General features: G+C 44.7%; 1 protein-coding gene across 1 annotated transcript; it reads right to left on the bottom strand.

The window, feature by feature from the left end:
* Positions 1 to 2289: 2289 nt before the first annotated feature.
* LOC135289026 (uncharacterized) lies at positions 2290 to 10446 on the bottom strand. Its single transcript, XM_064402411.1, has 2 exons — positions 7201 to 10446; positions 2290 to 5032 (listed from the first exon to the last, which is right to left on the bottom strand). Exon 1 carries the CDS (start codon positions 10443 to 10445, stop codon positions 7794 to 7796), a length of 2652 nt encoding a protein of 883 aa, XP_064258481.1. The 5' UTR covers position 10446; the 3' UTR covers positions 2290 to 5032; positions 7201 to 7793.
* Between the last annotated feature and the right edge of the window lie 1102 nt (positions 10447 to 11548).

Here is an 11548-nt window from a genome sequence, read left to right on the forward strand (position 1 = left end):
ATTTTAAACTTTCTGTGCTGAAAGGCACAGACCCACAAGAGAACACTGCATTTGACCTGAGGCTGTGAAGGAGGCTTCAAAAATTGATTAATAGCACTGAGATTGTGGGTGTGTAGTTGGTTAGAAGTGTATAATATCACAGGGTGGAAAACTTAGTTTGGGGTTTTAGAATATAGAAATAAATATGAAGCAAGATAGAAGTTTTAAGGTGGAGACAGGTTGTTCTTTACCTTCTTCTTCCTTCTTCTTCATGGATTTAGGTGATATTTTGTAATTGGACAGAAAAATCCACATTGTGATGTTCAAGTGATCAGTTAGGGGGTTAAAAGGAAAAATAATATAGATAACATTTCTTAATTGGATAGTTTAGCCTTAAAAGACCTTGTAACAAGAGAAAACCATTTTGTGCCTTGCTAATGAAAGACTGCAGAACTCATGGCTGTGAGACAGTAACATTGATAAGAAACAATAAACACCTGAGTCTGAACGTGAACTATCATCTCAAGTGCCTTCAATCCTGACCCTGACAGAGGCAGAAAAAACAAGCAGAGAACCCACAGTTACCCAAGGCAATCTCACCTTATCTCTGAATGCTAAATAGAATAGGCTTATCAGCAACACCAGCCATTGTACAATATGGTTAGCATCTAGAGGAATTTTGAACCCTTCAAAAGCTGTTGGGGTATGCCCAAAGAAATGAGTGAAGGGTTGGGTGGAATGGTCCCCCGGTGTTACTTCCTCACAATGGATGCCATTATTAATGAAAACCCAAAAATGTTGAGGTGAACACTCCATGTGTGGAGACACGAGGTTTGACTCCATTTTCTCAGAAGGCTGATTTATTATCTTATGATATATATTATATTAAAATACTACATAAAAACTATATTAAAAGAACAGAGAGAAAAGAATGATCAGAAGGTTACAAAGAACAAGAATAGAATAGAATGCATAACAAAATTTTGTGATGCTCACAGCCTTGGCACAGGTGGCTGTGATTGGTCATTAATTGAAAACAATCTACATGGACCAATGGAAGATGCACCTGTTGCATTCCACAGCAGCAGATAGTTATTGTTTACATTTCTTTCCTGAGGCCCTTAGTGCCTCAGGAGGGGAAAAATCCTAGCAAAGCATTTTTCATAAAATATCATAGTAACACAAAAACATACACTTAGTCTGTGATAGCCACATAGCCATGTGCACACATTCCAGAGGAAGTTAAAATCCATTAATTCCTCATCTTATTGACCTATTGTGCAAACTGGATAACAGCCAGAGCAGCCTTTGTAATAGAAGCCATGTTTAGATTTGAAGGATTTGAATATCCAGATGAACAGGAGTGGTGGAATCATCTGTTTCTGCAGGCAAGGGCAACATCTTGCATGGGTGTTGGTTAAGTGCAGGTCCTGCGGAGAGTGTTGGTACTGTTCCTCTGGTAGAAGACACATTGCATGTCCCCAGCGTTGGCGGCAGGGTCAAGGAGACCCTGAACCAGAAATTTTGGAGTATTTCTGTGGAAGACCACATTTAGTCCTGGGGATTTGGAATGTAAGGGAAGAGGATTGGGAAAAAGATTGTGCGAGAGTGAGAGAAGAGATTTGGGTAGAAGTGAAACAGGACAAGGAGGAGAAAATAATGGTAACCGGAGAGAGAAAGGGCAAGTCCCCTGGTCTGTATTTTAACCCACTGGAAGGAAATTACAGGCCCAGGAAGCATAGAATCCAAATGCACACATGTGAAGTCCTGCACACAGTGGTGGCCCTTGTACAAACTGTAAAGTGGAGTGACACAGACTGGGACCTTAGAATATAATACCTTGTTGCAGCTTATGCTTTTCCTCAGGTGTGAGGGGAAATGGAGTGAGGTTTCATATACAGACATGTTCTTCTCCCTCTGAAATCATCCTGAATGGCAGAGGGATTGTGGAACTAGAGCCCCCTCTGATCCCATGGTATTAGCCCTTCAAAAGGAAAACAAAGCTAATAGAGGGAGACCTAAGCGATGCTGCAGTACATGCTCAATTAACCAGTGCTGTACCCATCATGACAAGGTTTATCAAGCAGAGACACCAAAGCAAGAGTTACTGGACCTATTTGGGCCACCCCCTGAGGAGCAAGGGGGACTAAGGAGAGGAGCATATTCAGCTTCCTTGGAAGGGAGACAAGCTGGGCCATTTGCTCCTCCACTTACTTCTGAATTACTAAAAACGCCATATCCCCCATTGCCTGATAGTGATAGTTGTCGCTATAGAGTGTGACACAGCACAAAGCACCCAGACTCCATCAGAAGGGTGTATGAGAAGGATTTATTACAGCAACATGTTGCTTTTATAGTTTTTCAAGATATTTACATTTACCTAACAGAAACATACATTGCCCATTGGTAATAAAAAAGAAACAAAGTTCCCAGTAGGTAACCAGGGAGCTACGTCATTCTGTGAGCCAGCTAACGTCCGTATCTTTTAAGTTTCCTCTTCCATCTCATTGCCATAGTGATAGCCTTGGTGTGTTCCTTGAGAGAGATACGGGGCTTTCCTTATTTCCAGGAAGCCTTGGCTGGCTCACAAGAACAGCACGAAACATCTTTCCCACAATTCCCCCTTTGTGTAGTTGACCTGCAAATACAACTGCTACAGAATTCTGCAGGTGCCTTGCAAAAATCCAAGCAGATGGAGGATCCATTCTTCATTTAAACAACCAACTTCTACCAACTCCACAACACACACCCTCACAATCTTAATGTTCATATACAAACAAGGCACATAAAGGCAGATCTTCAAATACTGTTACAGACCTCGCAATTTCCAAATGACACATTTGTAGCAGAATGACACCTTCACCTCTAGTCAAATAACTTTCTCCCACACAGAATCTGAGACCAAGTCATTTGCCTAGTCACCACTTAGTACCAAGTAGCATCCACTTAACTTTACAACTGGTTGCTGCTATCATAATGGGCAACCAACCTAGTCACTCAAAGTGTGGACTTCAGCTACTGATTCAACCCCTATGCAAAGGCAACACTTCTCACTTAGGTACACCAAATTCCCCTATTTTGGGACTGTTGGCGCCCTGCAAAAGGAAATGGTACAAGAAACATTTCTCAGTACTACCAACCTCTCTGTAAGAGAATTCAAGGAAAAGAAGCAAAAGTAACATCCACTAACTTAAATTTTGAATTTTCAGCGTAAGCCTATAACTTCCTTTACTCTGTCTCAAATTACCATCTTTACCACACATTCTTTGAGGGTCCATGCTTCCATCCACCTAATAACCAATGCAATTACCTACTCATTTTTAGAAACACCCTTCCTGTTCTTTTCTGTGTGCTCCAAATAAGGTTTAACACAATGGGCAGAGACCCAAGGAGGGCCATTTTCTGTTAAAACACATGCATATCCTCCCCATGTTACTAATTCCACTGGGCCAGTCCACTTTCCCATTATTAAATGTTTTACCCATACCTTAATACCTTTCTGAAACTTTGGTTGTTTTGAATTCAAAGATGAAAAATTATAGAATATAGGAGACAATTGCAAGTCAGGTAAAGGACGCCAAAAGTTTAAGACATAGACGGCTTTGTCTAATCTCACTTGAGGCAACTCCCTCTGCATTCCCCCTTTTTGTTTTTGTACCTGGTGCTTCAACACACCATGGGCACGTTCAATAATTGCTTGGCCTGTCAAAGCATGAGGCATACCAGTAGAACGACCAACATCCCAGGCCTGAAAAAACATTTGCAATTTCTTTGAAACATATGCTGGGCCGTTATCAGTCTTTACATATGATGGAATGCCTAAGATGGAAAAGGTGTGGCAAAAATGATGAATAACATCCCGAGCTGTTTCACCTGCCAATGCTGAGGCAACCATGGCATGAGAAAATGTGTCAGCTGTAACATGGACATGCTTTAGACTGCCAAATTCAGGCATTTTTGTAACATCTGTTTGCCATTCTTGCAAAGGGAGTAAGCCTCTAGGATTAGTACCGTAATATTGTGAAACATGAGACATATGGCAATCAGGGCAAGAAGATATAATTGACTTTGCTTCACTATGTGATAATTTAAATTGCTGCCATAGTGCCTGAGCACCCTGATGAAAAAATTGGTGAGATAGAACAGCTTGCTGTGTTGCGATGGATGCTCCAAGTGTGGGGACATGAGGCTTGACTCCATTTTTCTCAGAAGGCTCATTTATTATGTTATATAATATATAAAAAAACGATACTAAAAGAACAGAGAGAGAAGATGATCAGAAGGCTACAAAGAACAAGAATAGAATAGAATAGAATGCATAACAAAATCTTGTGACTGCTCACAGCCTTGGCACAGGTGGCTGTGATTAGTCACTAATTGAAAACAATCCACATGGACCAATGGACGATGCACCTGTTGCATTCCACAGCAGCAGATAGTTATTGTTTACATTTCTTTCCTGAGGCACTCAGCTCTCAGGAGGGGAAAAATCCTAGGAAAGGATTTTTCATAAAATATCATGGCTACACTTGCTGTAACACATTAGGCACCATTTTTACTGCTGAGGCAGCCACAAGGGAATCCACATAGGTGTTACCTTCAACAAACAATCCAGGTAATGATGTATGGCTACGAATGTGCATAATAAAATAAGAATGCTTTTGATCACGAATAACACTCCACAATTTCAACAACATATCAAATAATGGTTTCTCCTTTACATTATACAACACAGCTTGATCCAACTGTATCACTAAATTAGCAACATAAACAGAATCAGTAACTATATTTACAGAACTAGGAAATAAAGTAAAGGCCAAAAGTATGGCAGAAAGTTCAATTAACTGAGGAGACCCTTGTTGAACCATTACTTCATATTCTCGGCGGTCATCCTTCTTCCAGGCTACAGCAGCTTTTCCAGTTCTTCCTGATCCATCTGTAAAAACTGTTGCACCTTCCACTGGCATAGAAGAACAAAGTTGCTTCCCCTGAAAGGGAATCCTCTTCGTGAAATTCAAAATAGGATGAGAAAGTAAATGATATGCTATTTGACCTGTAAAGGAAGATAAAGCAGATTGCAGCTCATGATTGTTTTGAAAACACCACTCAAAATACCATTGTTGCACCGGTATGACAATTGTTACAGGATCATGGCCTAAGATTTCATGGCAGCGTCTGCGAGCTTTGATAATGATATCTGCAGAAAGCTCATACAGACCTGGAGCTGTTTTTCGGGACCTGAAAGACAAAAGTATCCACTCCAAAATATGTAATTTTTCTTCCCATTTATCATTCCATTGACACAACAATCCACACGATATCTCATCATCCCTCAAAATAAATAATTGCACACCAACAGAAACGTCTATCCTGGCAACAAATTTAGATGCCAAGGCCAATTCAACTTCTTCTACAGCCTTTTTTGCTGCAGTGGTGAAATGTCTCTCATTGGTAGAGGAAGTAATCCCTGATAATAAGTCATACAAAGGTTGCAGTTGATGATTAGTTATCCCCAAGTATGGCCTAAGCCAACCTATTGCACCAACCAATTTTTGTACATCAACAGTGGTTTTAATTTCAATGTCCAATTTTACAGGTTGAGGCACAATTTGTGTATTGGTGATTATCAACCCCAAATATTTCTAAGGTATCTGTCTTTGAACTTTCTCCAGGGCAATAACCAACCCAAAGGCTTCTAAATTTCTCACAGCACATTGTTCGAGAGCCAATAATTGTTGTTTATTTTTGGACGCCAAGAAGATATCATCCATATAATGATAGCAATAACAATAGCTAAATTGCTCTCGGACCTTAGATAAAGCCTGTGCCACAAACCATTGAAAAATACTGGGAGAATTTCTCATTCCTTGAGGCAAAACGGTCCACTGATATCTTTGGCCTGATTCCTCATGATTTAAAGAAGGCACAGTAAAGGCGAATTTTTCCTTATCCTGATTCAGCGAATGGAATTGTAAAAAAGCAGTGTTTCAAATCAATGATAACTATTTCCCATCCTTGTGGAATCATTGTAGGTGTTGGGAGACCTGATTGTAAAGCACCCATTGCGGCCATCACAGTGTTTATCCGCCTCAAATCGTGCAAAAGTCACCATTTACCCAATTTCTTTTTTATTACAAACACAGGTGTATTCCATGCGCTAAATGATTTTTCAACATGTCCAGCTCGTAATTGTTCTGTCACTAAGCCTCACAGGGCAAGAAGATTTTCAGTAGGCAGGGGCCACTGATCAATCCAGACAGGCTTATCTCCTTTTTGAATAACAACAGGAGGTTCACTAACAGACACCACAGCCTGAATTTGTCCCACATAATCAGAATCAATAAGACCTAAATGGACATTAATACCTTGAATAGTGCTACTAGATCTTCCTATCAGAAAACCACTCAAACCTTGGCCTATAGGACCATAGGCATCAAGAGGCACTTTACATATACCTCTTGTCAAAATAGTCACTGTGTCAGCTATCGGTATATCAATTCCTGCCAAGCCCCTTGTGGCCCCTGTGTATCGGTCACAAATGGAGAGCTTTGCAGTGCTGGCAGGGCTCGTGATTGTTGTCAGGGTATTTGTGTCTCCACGCACCCCTTCGCTTCTTCTTCCAGTTTCCCTGCACTTAGTCAACCACCTGAGAAAGACATTAACTTACAAAATTTAGCAATATGGCCAAAGTTACCACAACGATAACAAGGCACTTTACCCATCCAAATTACCCTAGAGTGTGCACATCATCCAGCAGTTTGAGGGCATTCTGTCTTTCCATGCCCTGATTCTTCACAAGCAGAACATCTGGGTGAGAACTTCATGACTTTTGCCAAAGCAGCCATTTTATGCTCAACAGAATCAACCTTTGAGCAAGCAACTACAAGGTCAGACAGTGAGGGATCTCCCAGTAAAGAATCAATAATTCTGCTGCAATCATCGTTTGCATTGTCCCGAGTTAACTGTCTGCATAAAATTTGCCTCAACTTATCATCTTCTACTTGCTTCTCAAGTGATCTGGTTTAGGACAAATTAGGGGAAAATATCTCCAAAGGAGCCCCTTATAGGAAACAAAACCCTCTGCACCTTCCCCCCTCCCCACCACTGGGTTCGGGAAGAATTTCTTCAGAGGGGAAGTGGAAAAAGCTTGTTTATTAAAGAACAACAAAAAAACACTCCCAGCACAAGAGAAATAGCCCGAGATGGCAACAGATGTTTCACCAGTCCAAGGGGTCGAGCCGTTTCTCTCTTCGCTGCGGAGGGTACGAAGCTTCTCTTGCAGACCCCGGACAGAGCCCCTTGCCCGGCGCCGGTCCGATATCTTCGGGGGGGAAAAGGGGGGGGGGGAAAGGGAAGGAAGGGAACAACAGAAACCGGGGAAAGGAGAAAAAAAAAATGGCGAAAAAACAAGCGAGCTAAAAAAAGCAAGAAAAAAAAGAAAGAGAAGCAAAGCTAGAAGAGCAAGCAAGCAGCCAGCCGGCCAAGCAAGCATGCAAAAAGCCCAGCCCCCAGGCAGGGGCGGGGGGAAGGACAAAACGATAGACACAACAAACGGAGCAGGGAACAGAAACCACGATTTGGGATAATAAGCATGAAAATGTCCTGTCCCCACGACATTCCACCCCTTATCCCATATCGTGAACATGTTATTGAACAACGTAAACTTTCTTCTCACTTGCTCCAACCTTCCACACTTACACGTTTTCTTTCATTCTTACTTGCTCAGACCTTCGACACTTTCATATTTCCTTCTGTTTCATGTCTGTATGATCTAATGTACAGACAATGGTGGTCACGCTTAACAAACAATGATATCATCCCACAATCAGATCTCCCTGAGGTACGCAACGGGTTGTCCCATCTTTCTGCATTATCCACCAGGTATAACCTGGTCCTTGAGCAAAGACAATCCCACGAATGGGTTTGCCTGTACTCGAGGCAGGATTAATCCATACTGTCTTCCCCAACAAACCTCTGACATGGGCCACTGGGACTTTATCTCCGTCTACTATATTGAGGGACTCAGACTGGGCAGGACCTGCTCGGTTGGTGGAACCTCGAGTGTTAACTAACCAGGTGGCCCTGGCTAAATGCTGCTCCCAGTTCTTGAGAGACCCCCCACCCAATGCCTTCAAGGTGGTCTTTAACAATCCATTGCATCTCTCCAATTTACCTGCAGCTGGTGCATGGTAGGGGATGTGGTATACCCACTCAATGCCATGTTCCCTAGCCCAGGTGTTAATAAGATTATTTTTAAAATGAGTCCCATTGTCTGACTCAATCCTCTCAGGGGTACCATGCCTCCAAAGGACCTGCTTTTCAAGGCCCAGGATGGTGTTACGGGCGGTAGCATGAGACACAGGGTAGGTTTCCAACCATCCTGTGGTGGCTTCTACCATTGTGAGCACGTAGCGCTTGCCTTGGCGGGTTTGAGGCAGTGTGATGTAATCAATCTGCCAGGCCTCCCCATACTTGTATTTGGACCACCGCCCACCATACCATAGGGGCTTCACTCGCTTGGCCTGTTTGATGGCAGCACACGTCTCACAGTCATGGATAACCTGAGAAACACTATCCATGGTTAAATCCACCCCTCGGTCTCGTGCCCACTTGTAGGTGGCATCTCTACCCTGATGGCCTGAGGCATCATGGGCCCATCGAGCTAGGAATAACTCTCCCTTGTGTTCCCAATCTAGGTCTATCTTTGACACCCCTATCCTTGCAGCCTGATCTACCTGATGATTGTTTTGCTGCTCTTCATTAGCTCTGCTTCTGGGGACATGGGCATCTACGTGGCGAACCTTCACAGGTAGTTTCTCTAACCTGGTGGCAATATCTTTCCATTCTTCAGCAGCCCAAATTGGCTTTCCTCTACGCTGCCAGTTAGCCCCTTTCCATCTCTCCAGCCAGCCCCACAGCGCATTGGCTACCATCCACGAATCAGTGTAGAGGTAGAGCTTTGGCCACTTCTCTCTTTCAGCAATGTCCAGAGCCAGCTGAACGGCCTTAAGTTCAGCGAGTTGGCTTGATCCACCCTCTCCTTCAGTGGCTTCTGCGACCTGTCGTGTGGGGCTCCATACAGCTGCTTTCCACTTCCGTTTCATTCCCACAATGCGGCAAGAACCATCAGTAAAAAGAGCATACCGTGTTTCTTCTGCCGGCAGTTGGTTGTATGGTGGTGCTTCTTCCGCTCGTGTCACTTCTTGTTCTTCTTCATCAGCAAGACCAAAATTCTCACCTTCAGGCCAGTTTGTAATTACTTCCAGAATCCCAGGTCGATTCAGGTTTCCAATACAGGCGCGCTGTGTGATGAGAGCAATCCACTTGCTCCATGTTGCACTGGTGGCATGGTGGGTAGAGGGAGTCTTTCCTCTGAACATCCACCCCAGCACTGGTAGTCGGGGTGCCAGGAGGAGTTGTACCTCCGTGCCAATCACCTCCGAGGCGGCTTGGACTCCTTCATAGGCTGCCAAAATTTCCTTCTCTGTAGGAGTGTAGCTGGCTTCAGACCCTCTATCGCTTCGACTCCAGAATCCTAATGGTCCGCCTCGAGTCTCACCAGGCACCTTCTGCCAAAGGCTCCAGGACAGGCCATGGTTCCCGGCTGCAGAGTAGAGTATGTTCTTCACATCTGGTCCTGTCCTGACTGGGCCAAGGGCTACAGCATGAGCAATCTCCTGCTTGATCTGGGCAAAGGCTTGCTGCTGTTCAGGGCCCCAGTGGAAATCGTTCTTCTTGCGGGTGACCAGGTAGAGAGGGCTCACAATCTGGCTATACTCCGGAATGTGCATTCTCCAAAACCCTATGGCGCCTAGGAAAGCTTGTGTTTCCTTTTTGCTGGTTGGTGGGGACATAGCTGTGATCTTATTGATGACATCGGTGGGAATCTGACGCCGTCCATCTTGCCACTTCACTCCAAGGAACTGGATCTCTCGAGCAGGTCCCTTGACTTTGCTCTTCTTGATGGCAAAGCCGGCTTTCAGGAGAATCTGGATTATTTTCTCTCCTTTCTCAAACACTTCTGTTGCCGTTTTCCCCCACACAATGATATCATCGATGTATTGCAGATGTTCTGGAGCCTCACCCTCCTCTAATGCAGTTTGGATCAGTCCATGGCAGATAGTGGGACTGTGTTTCCACCCCTGGGGCAGTCGGTTCCAGGTGTACTGCACGCCCCTCCAGGTGAAAGCAAACTGAGGCCTGCATTCTGCTGCCAGAGGAATGGAGAAAAATGCATTAGCAATATCAATAGTGGCATACCACTTCGCTGCCTTGGACTCCAGCTCGTACTGGAGTTCCAGCATGTCCGGCACAGCAGCGCTCAGTGGTGGTGTCACTTCATTCAAGGCACGATAGTCCACCGTCAATCTCCATTCCCCTTCAGATTTACGCACAGGCCAGATGGGGCTGTTGAAGGGCGAGTGGGTTTTGCTAACCACCCCTTGGCTCTCCAGCTCACGAATCATTTTGTGGATGGGGATCACGGCATCTCGATTTGTTCTATACTGCCGGCGATGCACTGTCGAGGTCGCAATTGGCACGAGCTGCTCTTCTACCCTCAGGAGTCCTACTGCAGATGGGTTTTCTGTCAGTCCAGGCAAGGTGTTCAATTGCTTAACGTTCTCTGCCTCTACAGCAGCTATGCCAAAAGCCCATCTGAGTCCCTTTGGGTCTTTGTAATAACCGTTCCGGAGGAAGTCTATGCCCAGAATACACAGAGCCCCTGGGCCAGTCACAATGGGATGTTTCTTCCACTCCTTCCCAGTCAGGCTCACCTCAGCTTCCACCAGGGTCAGTTGTTGTGATCCCCCTGTCACACCAGCAATGGAAACAGGCTCGGCCCCCACATGTCCCGATGGTATTAGAGTACACTGTGCACCAGTATCCACTAAAGTGTCATATTTTTGTGGTTCTGATGTGCCAGGCCATCGGATCCACACCGTCCAAAAGATACGGTTTTCCCATGCCTCTACCTGGCTAGAGGCAGGGCCCCTCTACGCCTGTTTATCCTTCTTTCCTGGGGCATATGTCTTGGAGGTTCCCTCAAGGGGATCAGACATGTCATCATCATCATCATACCTGGCTGTTCGGCTACGGGCAACTGGGGCTGCTTTCCTTTTCTTACCTTCCTTCAATTCACGCACCCGTTGTGCCAGAGCAGCAGTAGGCTTCCCATCCCATTTCCTCATGTTTTCTCCAGACTCACGTAAGAAGAACCACAACTCAGCTCGTGGGGTGTACCTTCTCTCCCCAACAAGGGAACGTCTGCGTTGGGTACCAGGGCCTCTAATTTGTACAGCTGAAATTTGGAGGAGGTCTTCCTTAATCTCTTCCCTGAGTTTCTTGCTGCTTTCCTCTATTTTGTCTTCTAGTTCCTGCAGTCGTGTTTCCACAGCTGCAATTCTGGCATGAGTCGGGCCATGTACAGCATCCGCATATGCCCGAAGTTTCTTCGCCATATCGAGTACAGTCTCATATACCTCCTCCCGCTTCATTATTGCTAGAGCAGAAGCGTATTCAGGTGGCCCAAGTCGCACCAGTTTCCTCCACATTACAGGTGTGCATGGTA

The sequence above is a fragment of the Passer domesticus genome, chromosome W (genome assembly GCF_036417665.1).
Source record: "Passer domesticus isolate bPasDom1 chromosome W, bPasDom1.hap1, whole genome shotgun sequence".
Classification (NCBI taxonomy): Eukaryota; Metazoa; Chordata; class Aves; order Passeriformes; family Passeridae; genus Passer; species Passer domesticus.

Excerpts from the sequence above, each read along its gene's own strand:
- LOC135289026 (XM_064402411.1), bottom strand. The coding sequence starts at position 10,445 with ATGATTCGTGAGCTGGAGAGCCAAGGGGTGGTTAGCAAAACCCACTCG.